At 42.8% G+C, this 21482-nt stretch overlaps 1 protein-coding gene and 3 non-coding genes across 9 annotated transcripts in view; 1 reads left to right on the top strand and 3 right to left on the bottom strand.

Annotated features, from left to right (window-relative positions):
• Nucleotides 1-21482, top strand: part of LOC146966280 (partitioning defective 3 homolog) — a 372282-nt gene that overhangs the window by 33636 nt on the left and 317164 nt on the right. For all 6 annotated transcript variants that reach the window (XM_085762582.1, XM_085762580.1, XM_085762578.1 and 3 more), the window contains exon 2: nt 9902-10003. In XM_085762582.1, coding sequence (XP_085618708.1) covers nt 9902-10003 — 102 coding nt within the window. The remainder of the gene's footprint in view (nt 1-9901; nt 10004-21482) is intronic.
• On the bottom strand, nt 1004-1075 carry trnaa-ugc (transfer RNA alanine (anticodon UGC)). The gene has a single exon. It is a non-coding gene; the product is annotated as a tRNA-Ala (tRNA).
• Nucleotides 4983-5054, bottom strand: trnaw-cca (transfer RNA tryptophan (anticodon CCA)). The gene has a single exon. It is a non-coding gene; the product is annotated as a tRNA-Trp (tRNA).
• On the bottom strand, nt 12159-12230 carry trnaw-cca (transfer RNA tryptophan (anticodon CCA)). Its single transcript has one exon. It is a non-coding gene; the product is annotated as a tRNA-Trp (tRNA).

Below are 21482 nucleotides of genomic sequence, written 5' to 3'. Positions count from 1 at the left end.
ACATACATTCATTGTTCTCCTCTCTCAGTCATGATTTAGTCGTCTGTGCGCTCATGCTGCTGCGTATTGGCACTGGCATGTCTGCACGTCTCGCTGTCTCCGCTACATGAAGACAAAACCTCGTGAGCATGAAAATGAAAATGAAAATGACACCGACAGCGATAATGACGGATAATCGAGTCCGTCACCTGTTCTTTTCCTGATGACAATCGACGTCTATCTCACACAGATGTTGCACATCTGTGCAAAATCTGACGAGTCTTCCAGTCCCAGGCCGAGCAGATGGGCTGAATGGGACGTCTCCCTCGGGGCCTGAGACCAACACGGCCCTCTCAGTAACATGACACCCTCACCCTCTGCTCCGCTCTGCTCTGCCTGTTCACCTCCACTGGTGGAAGAGTTTGAAACTCGACAGACTCTTTATTATAGTAACTGTCCGTGGCTTTCCCACAGCCGCAGGAGGTCAAAGGTCAGGGTCAACTAGGGAACTCTGTGCTAGCAAATTAGAGCTCAGTGTCTTAAGGACACTTCAGTATGCACGCACACGGAAACTGACCAAATAAATAAATAAAATAAAGATGACTGACTGAATTTTAAATGAAAATATTGATTTAAAAAGTCTGACGGATATTTATTCTGACAGGGCGAACAGGAACGGCTGTAGCCTGCTAATGTTGTGAGAACCCAGTCTGCATTATGCGCTATGGAAAACACCTAGATTTATGTATATTGTGTTTCATTATTAGGCCAAGAAACAGAAAAATATAAAATATCTATCTGTTTTTGGCTCATATGGTGCGGCTGTAGTCAAATGCCTGTTGTTCATGATACTTTTTTCAGCTTGTCAAAGCCAGGAGAGACTGTGTGTTATGTTGAAGCTTCACTCTGGAGACAACTGTGCACATTTTCTATATTTTTCTCAGATGAAACCATCCTACTGTTGAAACCACACAAAGACACACAAACTATTCTCTTAGCTTTATTGTTTTCTGCATAAAGTTGATGGAGATGCCGGGGATTGAACCCGGGGCCTCATACATGCAAAGCATGCGCTCTACCACTGAGCTACATCCCCTGTGTGCTGTGACAAGACTGTGTCAACACCAGGGCTCTGAAGGGCAGCAGCAGTTAGTATTATAGTCTGTCCTGAAGTGTTGGAGGATGAATTATAGCAGATAGTTTCCAGATCATTCATGTTGCTGTGCACGTCCCATGTTCCCAAGAGGACAGTAAATGTGTGCATGGTGTGTTTAGGTGTCTGTGTGTGTGTGTAAAGCTAAAGCCCCCCCTGCTGTTGCTAATGACCACTTGTCTGAGATGAAACTGGCTGTCTGCCCAAACCAGCTCCTCATCCAGGGACCCTGGACAGATTACTAATAAATACACTATAAGTACATGAGTTTGGGATCTGAGCCAACATGCTAGGTGTTAGCTTGTTTACAGTTCATGGTCCTGTTGTGCCTTTTTTTTTTCCAGGGACCTTTATTCTGGGAACTACAGTGGCTTACAGTACATCTAGGTCATTTATTCATTCATTCATGAATCTGTCCACTCATGAGGCCTTCAGGTCCCTAAGCTGGAAAATATCATGTTTAAAGAATGTGCCTTCAAACTTCTCAGACTTTGTGTCACACAACAACACACTCTTTTCTCCTCCTTTCTTTTTTTTTTCTTTCTCTGTCATGCCTCTTAATCACTTGCACATCCCGTCTGAAGTTTTACTCTTTAATTGGCTTAATGATGTGTCGTTATGAAAGTGCTCAATGAGATCCTCCTGTGATAATGTCTGCTTTAATTTGTTAGTGAAACCTTCATCGCAGCAGCAGCTCCAGCTCACGCTGAGCCATGAGGCTGCACGTCTGCCCACACACACACACACACACACACACACACACACACACACACACTGCGACCTGCTTTTTTTCTTTTTTTTTATCCAGACCAGATGCTCGGCTTTCCACGTTGTGCTTATCACGAGGGGTGATATGTGGAGTTGTAGTCCTGGAGAAACAAGGTTTAGGAACTACAAATCCTCACACAGCAGGGGGCAGAGGGGGGGCAACTTCAGAGGGTTTATCCAGTCACACAATCACAACGCTTCAGAAAATCAGGTGTCATTCGTCTATAGATGCTGCTAACTCAGACTTACAGTGACAGTGCGGTATTTTCTCTGGCTCTGTGCCTCTCTTCCCTCCACACAGCTCCTCCAGTGTGACTCTCCAGAGAGCTGACAGTTGTTCTCTCTCTGCTCCGGCTCAGGGTGCGTAGGTGTGGCAGAAATTTCAAGAGTCTTGAGGTCAAGAGGCTGCAGGACTGGCTCTGTGTTTGACAGACCGGCCCCTGAATCACCAGCTCGATCCCTCGCTGACCTCTCTGGCACCAACTCTGCCACTGTTCAGCAGCAGCAGTGTGCACACAGGCAGGCCAGGCAGGGTGGGGAGATGTAGACTGTTGGCCAAAAGAAATACACATATATCTTCGTATCCTCTCATATGTGCCTGCGCTGCAAACACAACCATCTTACACAGCCATTAATCTAGCAGTTCACTTTTTTTTTAAACTGCATTTTTTAGTACAAGGGAGGATTTTTCTCCTCCTGCTTGTTTCCATTTGAAGAATTAAGTGGAAGAACGATTTTTCTTTTTGAGCTCTTTGCTCAGTAAATGCTCAGAGGATGTTGTCTCAACAAACGAGGCAATAACACACAAACTGCACACATGCTGCCGAATGATTAATCCGACAGTTGGTTGTTTATCAGAACAAAGACTTTTATTGGACAAATGCTGAAGTTTCGGATTCAGTGAATTCGGTTGGTGATGCAACAAATAGCCAAATAGCTTTTGTTGTGGGTGCACTGGCATTTTCTTTCTTTCTGTCTTTCTCTGGATTTTCTCTTTAAAACACACAGTTGACAGCTTCTCACTGACGCTGTTTAATGTCTTAAACTTAATGACATTTAGTTTGAGTGTGCTTGTGTCATGCTGTATAGCACTGATGCTGTATACTGTAGGCCTCTGGTTTGTGCAGAACTGGCTTCATGTGTGTGTGTGGGTGTCATATTTCTCTGTGTGTTGTGCGCTCTGCAGACTGAGCTGGTTTTGGGTTTGTGCAGGCAGGGGCATCAATAATGCACCTACAAACAGAGTGAATGTACACAGCCCCCAGTGTGTTGGCTGCAGTGGTTCACTATAGGAAGCAGCTGTTGTGCCCCGGAGCCACATTTAGTCGACCTTAGTGAACTAAAACAAACCAGAGGAGCGAGTGCGACAGACAGACAAGAAGTCTCAGTCTCCCCCGATGTATGATGTCAACCTGCAAACTTGTCTGTTCGGTCGATTACTGTAATATGCAGTCACTCCCACCCCCCCTCAACACCACCACCACCACCCAGAGCTCCTGCTCAAAGCTATTTGTGTCCACACTGATGGACTGTTGCTGCACAAATATCCCAGGCTTCAGTTTGGATCCTTCTCCTCCTCGCACCAAATACACTTTTTTGTCTTTCTCACATGTAGAAGTAGAAGTAGGTCACACAGACCTGACAGTATACGGTGCGCTAGCTGCTGCTGCTGCTGCTACTGCTGCTGCTACTGTCCTACAGTTTCTGTTTTGCATTTGTTTTACTTTCTCCTGATAGCAACAGCGAACACTTGGGCAAAGATAAGGAGCAGGGTGTGTGTGTGTGTGTGTGTGTGTGTGTGTACGTGTGTGAGTGGCAGAATGTGTGTGTGTGTGTGTGTGTGTGACACCGTTTTTTATGACTCACAGAGGAGAGAAGACACACTCTGTAAATCCCGGCCGTTATTGTGCTGCGGAGCACAAACTGAAAAAGTGGGAGGTTCAGAGGTTCAGAGGTTGAACCACCGAGTTGAAGATGATGATCCGCAGGGAGGTCTGAGCTCCCAGAGGTCAGAGGTCACAAGTCTAATGGCGGCGGCATAAGCTCTTTGCCCGGGCAGTGAAAGTCTGGACACTCTGCAGCCCCCTTCAAAAATGACTTTTAGGGGATTTTATTGAGATTTTAGTTTTTTTTATCTACTCATTTTCACACTGTGTTCCCTTGATCACAGCCAATAACATCTCCAACGATCATTGTCTGTGTTGAATTCATGCTTAGTAATGCCTACAAATATTATTTTTAGTGTGTTTATGTCATCGTTGTCTTCGTTGGTTTATTTATGAACGCAAAATGTGCTCTCTGACTGGCTGGATTTTCCATTTGGGCTGCTGTACAAACATGGCAGCGCAAGATGGCGACGCTCTCTAAGCAAGACCCGTGTTGTATGTATAAAAGAATAATTATAAGGCTACGAAAACCAAACAAATTTTATTCTATAGCGATTATACACTTATACAAATATATTAATGGGTAGTATATTCAGATTTTGCCACTAAACCCTGCCAATTATTATACACTGGACCTTTAAGCTGATTTTTTATTTTGATTATTAGGTTGTTAGACAACTAGGTCATCTTTAGGTAAGTGATGAATATAATTAGATTAAGCAGAAGTCTGGTGTAAATTTGAAATGATCATCACATCACGCTTTGAATACTTTACTAAAACATATATATGCTGTGTTTTAATATAAACTCCTATACAAACGTATATTTCCTTCTCTGATATTCCACTGATTAAATCACACTCCTTTACAGTAAAACAGCAATAAGATAATGAATGATGATGATGGTGACATTCTCACAGTCTACAGGGCTTTGTGATGCCATCTCTAGAAGATTTATAAAAAAAAAAACACATATTTCATCCGTCTCATACACTTTCCCTGCTTGTTATCTCTCCTCATGGATTCATCACCAAACCCTTGACATTCCCCAACACTGACTAATGAGATACACGTCGTCTCTGAAACCCACAAGCGTGACTGGAATCTCTCGCATTTTGCCTTCATTAATTTGTGCATCATACTTGAGGGGAGGTATTCCGAGGCTGTTTATCTGATTCACACCTCTGAAAAATACACTGACCCCGACGTGATTTGAACACGCAACCTTCTGATCTGGAGTCAGACGCGCTACCGTTGCGCCACGAGGTCCTGCTGCAGGCAGGCCAGTGAAATCCGAGCAGCCCATCCGTTCCGCTGACATTACCTCCCCCGTGGGAATAGCGACACTTTGCGAGAGCTAATGCAGCAGTTGTAAAACACACACAGGCGCATGCTCTCTCATTCTCTCTCTCTCTCACACACACACACACACACACACACACATTTGCACCCCCCCTCCCCTGGTTTCCTCGGGGGCACCAGTCTTTGTGTGGTCTTTTGACAGGAACAGACAACCCCGCTCTGCTACAAAGACACAGATAATAGGGTGAAGACAGCTATTGTCCGGGGTGATGTTGCAAGTGCGAGTGTATATGTGTGTGTGTCACTGTGTGTGTGTGTGTGTGTGTGTGGCACAGAGAACAGCGACTTCTGTTTCCTCTTACCTTCTACATGAGATCAGATAAGCAGACACCTGACTGGACGAGGGTGGCGTTGTGTTGTCAGCGTATGAATGAACGAGTGAAGCTCACATGTGACTGAACAGGTCACTGAAATACTCTCTGGCAGGCACACCTTTCACATCCGCTCAGTATTTACCGTGCTGAAAACAAAAGTAGATCAATCCAAGACGCCAAGATAACAGAGTAGTATTGTGTGACCGCATGTCGAGCCACCAGGCCGCTTTATTCACATGTAACCATATCTCTCATTTACATGCTGCTGCTGCTGCTGCTGCTGCTTGCAGTTTTCACTTTTTATCTCATTAAAGTGAAACCAAACATGCTGCACATTCCTGCACTGTTGCTTTTGGCAAAAGCTGCATGAAGAGAATTCAAAAAATACTCCTCTTACATGTGCACTGGATAGTGAACTGTAGCTGTTTTCATGGACTCATGACTGTAGTGACAGGAGTTAAAAAGCCGGAAGATGCATCTGTTATGTGACGATAGTTGTAGTGATGCTTGATAATAAAGTTATCAGGTGTTTGCCAACACATTGTGAAGTGTCAGATGTCTGTCTTGCTCTCATTTACTGTAACACTAAAATCCAATAGATGTGCCATTGTTCAGGAGTTGTGTGACTTTTCTACTTGACCTGAAAAAGTTCATTCAAGTTCAGCACTGAGATGAGATGAGATGAGGTGGTTATACTATCCAACACAGGCTTCTCCAGTTTTCCGACTTGCAGCGGGGTGGACAGATGTGTGTGTGTCATCCAACCTCAGACAGATCAGGCTCGGTCAGATTGTCTGACCTAAGCCGTGTGTGACAGTCGTTTCTCATCAGATCTGTTTTCTTCCTGTCTCTTTGTTATTGAAACAATGCAGCGCTGGCTGGCTCACTTTCAAGTCTCTTGACAGACAAAGATCCTCCCATTTGAATTTGAATAGTGATGACGTGTTGATATTGTTTTCTGAAGCTTTGCTACGTATAAAAACCTGCTCGTACTATAGATGTACTGCTTAGGGTTTAACGAGGGCTTTATCCTTGTGATTAATATGGGGTTTTCCACTGTAAAAATGACCTGAAACTGAATTTTCATCGTCTCTGGAAGAACTTTGCATGATGAGAGTAGCAGTTGTTATCGGTTTTGGATGCAGGGAGATCGTATAGCCTAATAACTGATCCTGTTTTGGAAGTTTGGAAGTCCACTCTGTCGCTAAAGGACCCTCGGGGAAATACCCACAGGGCAGATGATGTGCAGAATCTAATTTTGCATTAATGCACAAAAAAGAAATAGCCTAGTCTACAGTGTCAAAGAGTCAGGAAGTTACATTTGCTCCATTTTATTTCTCTTAAATCCATTTCTACTGTTTTTTTTCTACTTGTGTTCAACATGTAATGAAGGTGATTATCCTACTGAGAGTTAAAAAAAATCCAGTTGAGGCCTGCGTGTTTTTTTAAGAGGTGGGAGGGGCAGGTCACGCAGGCTACGCTCACTACGCAAATGACGTAAACCTCTGCTGCTGCGACGTAAACCGAAAGGAGCGGGAGTCTCATTAGCGATAAAAAGTTTGGCCAATGTTTCCAGCTTTTTTAAATCAGAGCAGTGGATGAAGTGGAAAACCTTCCTCTGTGGTCACGACCAGAGAACAGAAACACGATGAGAACGAGTGAAACACGGAAACAGTGACGAAGGTAAAGTCAAAGTTTGACGTCAGCACGTAACAGACGGCTAAAACGTCCAGGTGCTACTTTACAAAATTGATTAAAAACGTGTGTTTTAGGCTAATCGATGCTAATTCAACATCGTGTGAAGTCGACTATCGATTATATATTGAGTTTTAAATGTTGATTAGCTTTACACCCGGCACTCAAGCTAATAAGTCAGATCCTAGTAAAAAAAAAAAAAAGGCCTATGTAGGTTAATAACCAATAGCTTTGGTATCAATTGACACTCCAGTGTCACTAATGATGTTCTTTTAAGCTTTAAGCTGTTATTCTAAAGGCCTTTATTGATTGATCAGGCCATGAAGCATCCGTCCATATAATTGCCATAGTTATTATAATTAAATCAGCAGTAGGATAACACTGGTATTAAGGACCAGAGACAAAGATGAATGATAGGCCTAGTCTACTATGATGATGCTGCCTTCTCACAGGAGGTCTGACTTAAACTTACAATTATCTACCTGGGAAAAAACCTTCAGTCAAATGTTAAGTATTTACACCAAAGTCTCCAAAACACACACAAACCGTCCCACTTTGAGTCGATGTGGGGGGATTCTCAGCTTAGTGCTCCCATAATGAGGAGTGTTTAAACTGCAAACTGTTGCTTTTGGCTCACAGGAGGCAAAGCAGCCGTGATGTCAGACTAATACATAATTTTAACCAAGTCAAATCTAAACAGTGTTTGTCAAACTCGAGTACTTTCCCTCCATTTAGACTGTTTTTATGTTTTTTTTCTGGGATTAACTCTTGTGGCTGAGCTTCTTCTCAGAATCTGACTTGTTCCTCATAATAATCCATCTGAGCATCAAGTCTGGCTGAAGATGCCAAACACACATGGAGCGTGTCGACGTTTGAAAATTAATTTTTATGTCCCTGTTTAGTACAGAGGGTCAGTCTGTGGTTTGCAGGGATGGAAAATCCATGCTGTGCCGGCTTTTTAGCGGTGTTGTTCAGCAAAACCTCCATATTGCACAGTTTTATCAGTTGCTCTTTGCTTTCTATAATCTTGTCTTGTCCTTTGTGAACGTCCCTGGTAAACTTTCACCCCCCACTCCTCTACTAATAACTACAGACGGAAATAAAAACCCCACACACTCGTTGCCCTCATGATTTGGACCATTTTGTCTGGCGAACCACAATGGAGTTGAGTACAACAGAGCCATGCATGAAGGCATTCGACCACAGACCCCGAAACCACTCAGAGTGGAGGAGGAAGCTTGAAGAAGGGAAGGAGGGATGGAGAGACAGAGAGAAATAAAGTGAGAATAAGAAAGGGACAAAAGAGCGAGCAGATTCTTTCCTGACATGGCGAATGAGGAAGAACAGACTTTTACTTTTCCTGTCTGACTGGGCCGTCACGCCTCATGTGAAGCTGTAGGAGGAATAATGAGCACATCAAACTTTTATGTCACTTTTGACAATATTCTGCCTATATATTTACAAAATATCCAACATGCACCTTCTGCATAAAGCTGAAAACGGCCAAGTTTCAAAACCAACACACTCAAAATCCAGTTAAGCTCTGAGTGAGACATCTGTTTGACTATATAGAAAAAACAATTATCATTTAACAAAGACGTTTTCTCTCCGCAGAGACAAAGAGAAGAGATTTGTGTTAAACAGACTGTAACCTGGAAAGATATCGCCTCCATTAGGTTTAGGCAGCCAGCTGAAACCAAATACCATCCTCAGCTGAACTTCTCAGAGCATTTTTTTGCTGAGAACGAGAGCATGTGAATTGTGTCTGCTGTTTCTCATGGTGCAGTTCAAAGTGAAAAAGCTTCAGGGCTGGAATGGGGGGAGTAGAGTTACATACACAAAATGTCTAAGACCTTTTCTCACATACTGCACATCGGTACTGTCTCGAGAGAGATTAGAAAAATCCTAAACTGTCCTTTCTAACTCTTTTCATCACAGCTTCACCGCTTCCTGCCTTTTGAAGAGCTGTGTAATATATTAAAGGGAGTGTATACAGTATTCTGTATGCATTTCCACTTCTAGAGCATTTTACATGAACTGCACATAAGTCTGTGTAGTGGAGTAGATAGTGTCTGTGCTCTGATGTGGCATTAAAAAAAGAGGACAAGTGGGCCCACAGCAAAAAAAGGTCATATTGGATTGATTACACTGCAGGATGTGTGTATTAATAATTCCAGGCAAAGTGGGTTGTCCTCTGTGCTCCATATCTGAATACATTATGCATGCATGCATGGCTGATATTCATACTCTGGTGGTATAGGCTAACTGAACAGAAGAAGGTAGAGGAGCCTTATCTTATTGCATAATATGAAAAAAAAAGAACATAAATATGTCACCTCTTGCTCTGTCTGTTTCACATCTTCTCCGTCTTCGGGCCTCCACATGCACAGACCTTTACGCTCATTTTGCAGAGCCGTCGTCCAGCAGGACATTACAATATATTTCATAACTGCTATCATGATGTCAATCCAGAACCATGTCAGAGCCTCTTTGCGCCAGCTGACCGGATCACTGCGTGAAGCACATGGTGATTAGATCAGCTGATTCCTAAGGAGACACAAGCTGCTAATTCCTTTTGGTTCCCCGGCGATGCTAATATGTTGTTGTATGTTGTTGTATGGCTTTTACTTACATAAGGCTACAAATCCTAAGTCTATATAGTGCGAATAAAGCTGATCTCATTACTGTGCTAATCCTCTCTCTCTTTCTCTTTTTTTTCTCTTTCTTTTCTTCCTCCCTTTCCAGGAGCCTAACTACTGGGTCCTGGTCCACAGGTTGGAGCATGGAGACGGAGGCATTTTGGACCTGGATGACACGTTGTCTGACGTGGTGGATGACAAAGACAGGGTGAGTCAAAAAAAAACGTGAAAAGAGGGAGTTTTTATTATATTTCTGTGCTGTTTTCTCTCCTCCTGTCTCCATTCACCAGGAGCTTTGTGCACAAAACTCACACAGTTTCACTGACATATGCTCATGATTACACCTGTCTTACTTGGGCCATCCCATAGTAACTAAAAACATTACATAACGGTAACCTACCACGGCACCCCGCCATGTTCTCTGCTGTTTAATCATTTCAACCTGCTGGCGGTTTTCCATTGCTTTCATATCTGTGTCTGACGGTTGAATGATGCAGTTGGAGTCTGCTGGCCCGTGTTGCATTCAGGGCCCCCGCTTTGATGTCTGTGTGTTTCTAAATTTGCCAGTAGAGGAGTGCGTGTGTGTGTGTGTGGGCAAAAATCTGTGTCAGAAGCAGCATGATGCCACACTACTGACCGCACCCACTGCACCAGCTGTAAATGATTATTACCCACAATCCCCCTGTAGCCTCCCCCATGAGAACAGAGCTGACTACACCTGAGTCACTCGCTCCCCGGCTTTCATGTCGGGCCAGGTCGTGAGCTGTTCCCCCTCTTCTGGGGGAAGTGGTTTGAACGAGTGATTACAGACTCTTAGAATGAAATTATTAATTAATTGAAGTATTACATCACATAGATAATGATAATATTTAACAGTGGGTAACCATCTACTATTACTTACAAGGATTTCTGGTGCGGTTGTGATGGATGTGGGTGATTTACACATAACTAAGCTCAAAGGCACTCCGCTCATTGTGATGTATGAGGTGGTGATGAGGCATTGAGGTTTCTCTCCTGGTATCTGGTGTTTTTTTGCACATGTTTTCATGTTGAATAGCTCATTTCCTACACCTGCTGTCTGAGATGTGAAGCTCCGTCTGACTGGACATGGAAGATACTCGCTCTGGTTGTTTTTACATGAATGAGAATCTGTGTGCATCAGAGTAAGTGTGTGAATGTGCATCCACACACCCTTTTTGTAATGGCTGTATCGTAGGTGCCATGGTTACGCATCAGGTGGGGATCAGTGGTTAGAGCAGCTGTGCTGCACCTGCTGTCTGAAACACTCCTCTCTCCTCCTCCTCCTCCTCCTCTTCTCTGATCCTCTTCAGAAAGAAAGAATGAACTCCATCTTTGGTTATTACAGTGAAATAATAATAAAAAAGACTCTCTGTCACATTTATTTTCTTTATGCTCATTTGCTCTGATGCTGTGACGACCTGCTCCCCCTGCTGGTGCTGTTGGCTCATTACCATGTCACTGCTGCTGATTATTTAATTTCATTACCATGTTTAAATGGAGCCTTCTTGTTTTGAGGGTGCAACAGCAGCTTTTTTTTTTTTTTTCATAATTAACCCTAAGTACAGCCCAACCTGCCTTGAACATTATCAGTCAAGTCATTAGACTGACAGTTTATATTAAAACTCTGTCGACAGTTGCTCTGACTGACACGGTGATGTACGGCTCAGCTGGATGTGGGCAGGGACGGCTGATTTTACATAAGTAGAGCAACCGTCTGTCTGTGTGAGTGTGTGACTGTGAGTGTGTCTGTGTGTGTGCGTGTGCGTTTGCTTCTTTGTATTTGTATTTAGTCGTAGTAGTAAATCCAGTCTATCCAGTTCCTTCCCTCAGATGCTGCCTGGCTTCATCCCTGTTGTTTTATTAACCTGCCAACAGACACACAGGCGGGTGCACGGCTCTGATCATGTTAACCCATTCATAGCAACATTATGCTTACTCTAATAGATGGATGATATTCTCTTTATCTGAGATTATCAGTGTTTTTCTCCCACGTGTGTTCATTAATTTTACATGCAACTTGCAAATTGTAACAGCTACATGTTGAATCTCATTAGTATTACAGTTAATGAGGTGTAAATGCAGTTTAATTACAACAAGTCTGCATCATTAAGTGGAAATCAAACTTTAAATTCAAGCTGATTATCTGCTATTGATTCACTCTGTTTGCTTTTTATTCCTGTTAGTGTGACGGTTGAGCTGAAAGTGTTTATCGTGCCTCCACGTGTCGCCACTTTCATTCTCACACATGTGAGTTTCTTCATCTTTGTTCACACAGTCCCAGTCCCAGTCCAGGTTCAATGAGACAGATTCGTATACGGCGTGATTACAGTTTTAAAATACACTGACCCCGACGTGATTTGAACACGCAACCTTCTGATCTGGAGTCAGACGCGCTACCGTTGCGCCACGAGGTCTCATGGCTGAGTGGTGACCATGATGGAAACTGACCAGGGATCAGCTATGAAGCACACAGTGCAGCTATTTTAACAAGATTCAGCTTTCTGTGTCTTTTTATGTTTGAACTTTTATTAATAAAAGAAAGCAGCGGCTGAATAAGTGCAGTTCAGGCCGGTTGATACTGTACACTTCAGCCCTGTCCCAGTGTCATGTGGTCAGTGGGAGCAGCTGTAGGTCAGCACAGCAGATAGAAGTCAATGGGAAAACTGCTCCTGTCACTTTTCAAGTTTTCCAGCAGCAGAGCAACTCTTAGAGGTGTGTGTCTCTCTGTGTGTGTGTGTGTGTGTGTGTGTGTGTGTGTGTGTGAGCGGTCTGGCTCAGGTTCAACAGTTAGATTACCGCTCTGTGATTCATATTCAGTCACAGAGCGACATGTTGCAGCCTGTCTGTCTCTGCTCCACTAGATCTTCACATCGATGGTCTGACTTGCATTTCACATGATGAGAAATACGAGTTGTGCGTGTGTGCTTGTGTGTGTTTTTTACTTCTGGTTTGAGTTGCACAAACCTCCCTGTTGCTGCAGGTTGGGTTGCAGTGGGACGTTGATCTCTTTGTCTCCTCGTCTGTCCTGGTGAAGACGACTCTGTTGCAGATTTAGATGTTTGTCTGAACAGGCTTCTCTTCCATGAGGCTGAGACACAGGCCCTCTGTTATCTGGAGCATTTTATATCTGTGTGTGTGTGTGTGTTTGTGTGAAACAGTCTGTAGACTTCCAGGGGTTGGTTCAGGTTTCTCTGCAGCTGTTTGGTTCACTACTGCCACCTACTGGACTGAAGTAGGAGATGCAGCTCATTTTGTGTTTTCATCTCTGCCTGGGTTTTATATGAAAATGAAAATTTAAATAATGTTGCTTGATTATTTAAACCTGAACTAATGTAGCTATGTATATGTAGTATACTCTTCAATGAGATTTGATTATCTTGTTGCTTTTGGTGCATAGCAAGGAGTGGATATGTGTCTTTGAAGATATGCAGTAAGAATAGGCACAGTGTCAGGTGGACTAGCTCCACCTTTTGGATTTGAAGAGGACTGACTGTGAATTTAGAGAGTTAGGTTACAGTCTGGGCAGCAGAGAGGAGCATAGAACTTTATTAGAACACCTGTACACCTGAAGGTTGGGCCACCGTCCCCTGGCCCGATGAACCTGGCGTCAACATTGTGAATCCACTGACGAGGAATATTTACTCAGCACACCTTTGACCTTAAATGCCAATAACTAAAAGTTTTATTCCCATCTTGTCTGAGCTTTGTTGCAGAGTAGACCATATACATTTACTGTACAGTCATCTCAAACTGCTTTTATGAACATGGCAATGACTTCATTGAACTTCTGTAACCTCCCCAGTGATCTGTCTTATTTCTGGAGATAATTTCCCTTCTTACCGTGCTCCCTGTCTTAAGGTGTACAGTTTTATAAATATCTAGCTATTTTATAAAGAAGCATTTTATGGAGCTAATTTATTCCCTCATTTTGGTGAAGATGTAGGTACTGTGGGTAGAGTTGTGTTTTGTTTAGGTGATCTAGATTTAGTAGAAAACTGGTTTAAAAAGATCTTTGACAAATCTGCAGAAATTATGTGCTGCATTTCAAGAAAACTCTTGAGGAAAAATGTTGTAGAATTGCCGACAAAACAAACCAAAGTTATCTTAAGAGAAAAGGGACGAACTTCATATGGTGTCCCCAATATAAATTACTTGCTGAGTGGATATGTGAGAATAAATCCAAAGTTTTTTTCTTAATTTGGATGTGAAGCAGTGTAATTGTGGCTGTAGATTCACAGTGCGCTGCCACTGATACATAATAGTTATTGCAGTGAACTTTAAAGTTATCCTCATACTAAGTCTTCAGCTGGACTGAATGAGCCCTGTGGCAAGTGAAATAACCTCGTACAAAATGCTTCATTTAGATCGGTGACGAGGAAGCAGGCAGGAACAATCTAGCTGAGAGCCTTATGTTGGACTTTTGAAAATTAATCCAGTGTGAAAAAAACTAGTCCTGATGGCTATGAAACGGCTGGAAACGGCTGCGATACCGGCACTTCCTCCATATACCAGATGGCAATGAGGCAATTAAAATGACTCCTGGTTAGAATATGGCCCTGGGTAAGAAATTCACAACGAGCGTCTGTTGAAATGAGTTCATAAAGGAAGGAAATGGGCTTAATATGGGCCCCATTAGATCGAATAAGATTCAACTTTAACGGCCATTGCAGGGAGATTGGGCTCTTTATTGATTGGGCCGTTAAAACTTCAGAAGCGTTGGTGTTGTTGTTGCAACAAGACGAACATGCAGAGGCCAGCATCAATCTTCCTGCAGGTTACACACACACACACACATGTGGAAGGAATTAATTTGTCCGATCGTGGAGAAGAGAGGGAAAACAGGCGGAACAGATTTTCTGGAGTTGATGCTACTGTTGCGCTGAAAGGCAAATTCAATGTAAAAGTCCACCTTAAAGGAGAATTCAGGCCATTTTTGACCCCTAAATCATTGTCCTGATGGTCACCCAGTGTTGGGGAGAGCAAAAAACGCGACTAAAATTGATGCAGGCAAACCGGAGTTACACCATGGCTACCCGGCGCTCGGGATAGCGACAACGCTAACTCATGGGGGCAATTCTTTCAACCACAACAAACACTCAAAAAACAATAAAATATCTATGGTACATGACTGGAATCCTTATGACACACCACTGAACTCATATAGTGTACAGTATGAACAGTATAAACTTTGTGTTTTTGCATGTAGTCACTCACCTCAGATAACCTAACTCTGAAATGTTAGGATGTGTCAGAGTTAGGCTTTGCATCAATTTTAGTCGCTTTTTTTGCTCCCCCCAACACTGGGTGACCATCAGGACAATGATTTAGGGGTCAAAAATGGCCGGAATTCTCCTTTAAACTCCAATTTATAGTGCCTCATGTCTTTTGCATCGGTTGTGATTACACACACGTCTCTGTTTTTTAACTTTAACGCTTCGATTTCCCCTCCTCACATCAAACAGCGTGAGCTTTTTCCGCCTGACGGAGCCTCACCCACCTCTCTAACTTGCTTAGTCTGCAAGTCTGGATGTTCGGTCCGACGGGAGCTTGATAACAAATAAGTGAAGATGATTTTTTTTTTTGAGCGGTGGGGTCCCTCGGTGTTTTATAGCCTGGATCTCCCTCATTAACTATGGAGCTAGAACGGTCTCATAATGAATAAATGCACACAGAAATTCATAAATGCACATCAAAGTTTCACAAATGTATTTGGGGATTTGTATATACATGTGACTCAAAACACAAATACATTTTCAATGCACACACAAATATGTTTCATTTCATATGTAAGTAAAAAATATCCACATATAAAAAGTAAGATTCATAAACATATTTCCAATGCACACACAAATCTAAAAAATAATCACAAATACATGAATGTTAAAGTATTTGCAATCTTCATCAAATACGCATTTGGGGCTTGTTACATTCATATATGAACTGTTGGACCTGTATTTACAAAGTGCTTTTAATTTGTAAACCTCCCTGCATTTGTGTGTGAAACTTTTGAGACTCCCCTGACGTGACTCTGATCCACAAATGCGTTTTTTCTAAGAGGAGGTTGTCTGGTAGCCAATCAGATGTCTCCCTCCTTTACAGCCAATCACGTGAGTGTCTCCCCCCACGAGGGTGTTTATGTCATTAAAACGCGCACACGCACCGCAGGCAGGCAGCCCGTGCTGTTTGGACGAGAGGCTAACCCTAGCTTCAGGCTCAACGATGTGCAGAGCGGCTAGGCTGCTGCTATACACCGTTAGCATCTACAACTCGAGGTAAACTTTATAAATACGTTACAGTAATCTCAGAATCTTATTATGTCCATGTTTGAACTACACGATTATCCCATAAGGAGTAATGTCATATTATTGTAGCCGATGTTAGCATTAGGCTAATAAGCTAATGTGAAGCTGTGAAACATATTTTGATAGTGTTTTAAATTGTTTTTACAGAACCGGAGACTTAAGTTTCTGTCTTGTCTCAAACTGTAAAGCTGCAACACAGAAACTGTCATGGACTGAGACTGGTGGGTGACGGCTCCTGGACTCGATGTTACCTCACCTGCTGCCTGAATCACCGATGATCGGCTACTGGAGCTCCACGTTACACTGCATTCACCCAGCTATTAGCTATTATTTTACATTCCTATTATATATATATTTGTATATGCACATATCTTTTGCAGGTTACCAAAATGATGTTGCACTGGAAATTCAGCTAATACAATACAAGCTTGTCTGTTGACAGTATGGCTCACCTTTACATCATCCACAGCTTATAAAACGTTTTCAATGCTGTGAAATGCTAAAATTACTAGTGCAGTTTAAACATGAAATTAATTTACTAAGATTTGCTTCACTGAATTTTAATGGGCCAGATCTGTACAGTAACATTAACACCACGACACACTGCTGTAATCAATAATAAATTCCAGGACTATTTCTATGAATGCTTTCACTACACACAAGAAAAATACAAATGTTTAATCTTGTTACCCTCCTTGAAATAATAAAGAGATGAATATCAGAGCTTGTGCTTTCCTGATGTTTCTTGTCAACTAATCTATGATACTGAAAACAATAATTCACCTAAGTGTCACATTACATTGACCATGAGGTTATGGTAAATATGTAAAAGAAATACTACAGTTTAATCACAGTAACTTTCTTTATTATTACATGTTCAATGATAACAACCATGGACTGAATAAAGCATTTGTATTAACTGGACTATGAAAATAGCTGCTTCCAAATCTTCACTGTCAATTTTAAGTTCACCCTAAAAAGTGTGAGGTCAAATGTGGACATAGAATAATAAAACAGTTGGTCTGTTCTCTCATCAGAGGTTTTCTGGTTTCATCATCATAGCAGCTCCACACATGATGTCCTCCTTCTGTTGGCACCGGTCACTCAGCTCTCACAGTGGCTCCTTAGAATCACAGAAAAACACAAGAACTTAAATTAAAACAGTGTTGAGAGAGTGCAGGACTGTCTGCTTCAGTTTAAGCCATTTGTGTGTGAATTCACAGCAGTAAATGACAAACCCCCACCTCTATTGGTATTAGGGGTGTCAACGTTTACAATTTTTTCTACACGTGTAACCGGAGATAGAGAGGAGACGGAGGGGTGAAGCCAGTTTAGTGGGTTAGCGAGGTTGAGTCTAAAGCCAGGCTCTACAAAGGTGTCTCTCGTTTAAACCCGGCTAGATCACCATGGTAAATGCTTAGCTCATAACCTGGTCCCGACCAGGTTAAATTCAGAGTTTAATAATAAAATCGGCTATAAAAGCGCAGCTGTTTAACTATGTAAACTCATTTAACAGCTGGCGTCATTTACTTTGAAAGTCTAGTGGAACTGGATGCGCTGATCCGCTGCTGTTGACTGCTTTCTCTCTGAGCGTCTCCGCCTGCAATGTTCAGCTGAGGGAAGACGCTGCTCAGCTGCTGAGGCCGAGCGTCAGGAGCAAGTTGATAAACTTCGTAGTACCGTGTTAACTCTGGGGGGGACCGCGGGCTAGAGGTTTTGTTTAAGCTGGAACATGAACATGAACTAAGCTATGCCTCCTTCGCAGTACAAACCGGAGGAGTCTGTGTTTTTTTCCCCTCTGCCTTTATTTAGAAAGGTCAGCTGGAGAGAGACGGGTAGGCTACGCGGAGATAAAGTGAGGGGGGATTGACACGCAGTTCCATTATTATCTGAAGCTTTCAGGCAACGTTATCACCCTAAAAAATACTGATATTGGTGTGAAAAATGAAGGAGGAGGAGGGAAAAAAGGCGTGTAATCGATTATTGATTTTTCTAAACGGTTATGATTTGTTATCCGTGTATCCGTTTACACGTGTAGATGTTGACACCCCATAATTGGTATTTATCAGTACAGTATGACACCAGCAAGATAGTAAGTTCATGGATAAACCTGGGGGCTTGAGACCGATCCTACCGATCACTGCCAACATGACGCCGTGGTTGTTAAATGTTAAACCGTATTTATCTCGGTCGGTAAAAGTCGGAGACGAGCTACGGTTAACATGGCTAACACGGAGCTAACCGCCAGCTAACACGGAGCTAACAGCGAGCTAACGTTAGCCGTGTGTAGCAAAGTGAATCGGTTATTCACATTAACTCTAAAATTAACTTGTCTGGGACGGTGACAGTCTCATGTTCTCCAGTCAAAACACACAGGAGAACACACGGGAAAGTAATTTTATTTTACTTTCTGTCACTGAAAACATGTTTCAGACCTGATTTAACGTCACGATTCATGCTAAACAGTCATTCATATTTCTGGAATATGACTTATGTAAAAGATTCACAAGAAATTAGTACTTTTTACTTACACTTGAACTGCCAGAGGCCATCTTTCGTCTCCAAGCGGCGCCGTCCGGCTAGCTTCCAGCCTCTCGTCCAAACAGCACGGGCTGCCTGCCTGCCTGCCTGCGGTGCGCGTTTTAATGACATAAACACCCCTCGTGGGGGGAGACACTCACGTGATTGGCTGTAAAGGAGGGAGACATCTGATTGGCTACAGACAACCTCCTCTTAGAAAAAACGCATTTGTGGATCAGAGTCACGTCAGGGGAGTCTCAAAAGTTTCACACACAAATGCAGGGAGGTTTACAAATTAAAAGCACTTTGTAAATACAGGTCCAACAGTTCTATATGAATGTAACAAGCCCCAAATGCGTATTTGATGAAGATTGCAAATACTTTAACATTTATGTATTTGTGATTATTTTTTAGATTTGTGTGTGCATTGGAAATATGTTTATGAATCTTACTTTTTATATGTGGATATTTTTTACTTACATATGAAATGAAACATATTTGTGTGTGCATTGAAAATGTATTTGTGTTTCGAGTCACATGTATATACAAATCCCCAAATACATTTGTGAAACTTTGTTGTGCATTTATGAATTTCTGTGTGCATTTATTCATTATGAGACCGTTCTAGCTCCATAATTAACGGAGGTGAGTCAAAGCAAGCCCACCCCCCCTGGGCTTAATGAGTGCAGGGGGTAAAGGGGGGTGAATCCACAAGGGGAGGAGAGGGGGGTGATAAACAGAAAAAGCTCATTACAGGTGAACCTGCATGGCCTGATTCAGCACTGGCTTTATATCAGTGTGCTGTGTGTTGTGACGGACGCTGCAGTGACTCTCCTGCACCACAGAGAGGCGCTCCAGCTTCAGATATAACAACATCATAGAGGATTATCTGAGCTTCGTCTGCTGCTCTGGGAACGTCTTTGTTTGGAGATGGATACAACAGACATGTGTCACCGTCATGAGAGGAGAAGCTGAGCCACCGACTGGTTTTAATGTGGCCTGTTTGAGCCGCAACATCCAGCGGCTCCTGTGGTCCGGCTCCTCGGCTCCTTTGGACATGTGGCTTTTCTTTTTCTTTTTCTTTTTTGAGGCCCCTGACGTTGGCATTGCCATGGCAACAGCGGTCGGGTGCCAAGTGGGCACCTGTGCTGGGTCGAGATCAAGCCGTGAGTGAAATTAGCCAAGGCTAAAGCAGGGTCCCAGCAGCTGCCCCCTGGTACCCCAACACTGCCGGGGGAAATCAAAGACTAATTACTGTGTTTGTCTGTGTGTGTGGGTCTAAGTGTGTGTGTGTGTGTGTGTGTGTGTGTTTGTGAGTGATTGCAGCCTCTTCTGGCATAGATTGAAGACTATTGTGTCTGGTTGGCTGTCTCTCACCATCGTCTCTCAGGCGGTGTGTTGCATTCTCGGCACTCATTGTGGATTAATTTAGTATTTCCTCCACATCTCTTTGATTAATCCGCAGTGTAAAGTAGTTCCTTAACAGTTACAGTGCACAGTGTGAAAATGTGGAGTAATAGTGACCTTAATGTCTGTTAACATGGTCACCCATGGACAAAAACACATTTTCAACAAATTGATCCAAGTCACTTTTATTATAAGATTGATTTGAACAACAAACAACACAACCCTGGCTATTAGCACTAGTCCTGTGGGTCTGACTGAAACGGCATCTTTGGGACCTATTATGCTGACTCTGTTATTAGTAAGTAAAAAAAATCTGATAACTGATTAATAAACCAACTTTACTCTTGTCTACACTTTTTTTTCCTTGCAGTGGTCCCTCATACACTTGTGCAAAATATGTATTGGAGTCTGTGTGGCCTCATTGCAGCACTGCAGTAAGCTCTTGGAAAATGTAAATAGAAATAAGTAAAAGTAAACACAACAAAGGGCAAAAGCCCATAATGAATAATTACACACTTTGTTGTATAGAAATGAGAGAATCACAAACTGAGTGAATGTAACAAAAACATAATTTTCCCCAGAGGATCAACCAAATGCAAGAACATTATTTCTAAATTAAACTCAGTTTGTCTGTAAAGTTTGAAAGCACAGAGAGCGGTTCCCATCAGCCAGCACAGACACACACAGCGACTTCTAGGAAAGACTGAAATCAGATGATTAAACTGGCTGCAGAGTTAATGAGTCAGGACCTCGTTCCAGGCATCGTATATCTGACTCCTGAGCCCATAAGTTAAAGCCTGAACGTCTCTGACACAGGGAGGAGTAGTGGGAGGAGTCACTGAGACACGTCCTTGCATCCAGAGTCAGATTCAGGCAAACCATATGGATATTATTTGCTGGGATTTTTTAAAAGACGCCACTGCTGCAGAAATGAGATGCACAAACAACACGAAACACACACACACACACTTGATCTTCTTCAGGCCAGTAGCTGTGAACATGCCCACACAACACATACAGTAGCCTACATCTTGAGACACACACATATATACACACACACACCATGCTGTAGTCAGCTGTAATTAGCCTGTAAGGACCAGAGCCGGCTCTGCAGACTCAGTGTGGTGGAGGAATGTATCCTCACCTCCGCTGCTCTGCCCAGAGGCTCGTGGGCGGCAGCGAGCACTTTTTCATTTCATTTTCCTCTGGGGGCTCTGGATTTATTGTCTGTTGCTTGTTTATTAGGTTCTGTAGTTTTTGAACTTCACTTACTCGGGGTAGATTTGTTGAGCACTGTTGTTCTTTTCGCTGCAACTCCCTCCTTCCCACTTAAGTTATAATCCCTCACAACGGGGAGCTGGGCCAGTGTAACAACGTCTTTGTGCGCCGCTCTGGAGAATCACAGGCCTTTTTATTGTTAGCAGCTCCACAGTCTGC

This window comes from Trachurus japonicus, chromosome 20, assembly GCF_045865225.1.
Source record: "Trachurus japonicus isolate A0001 chromosome 20, Traja_1.0".
In the NCBI taxonomy this organism is placed as follows: domain Eukaryota; kingdom Metazoa; phylum Chordata; class Actinopteri; order Carangiformes; family Carangidae; genus Trachurus; species Trachurus japonicus.
This window is presented reverse-complemented; position numbering and strand designations above follow the sequence as displayed.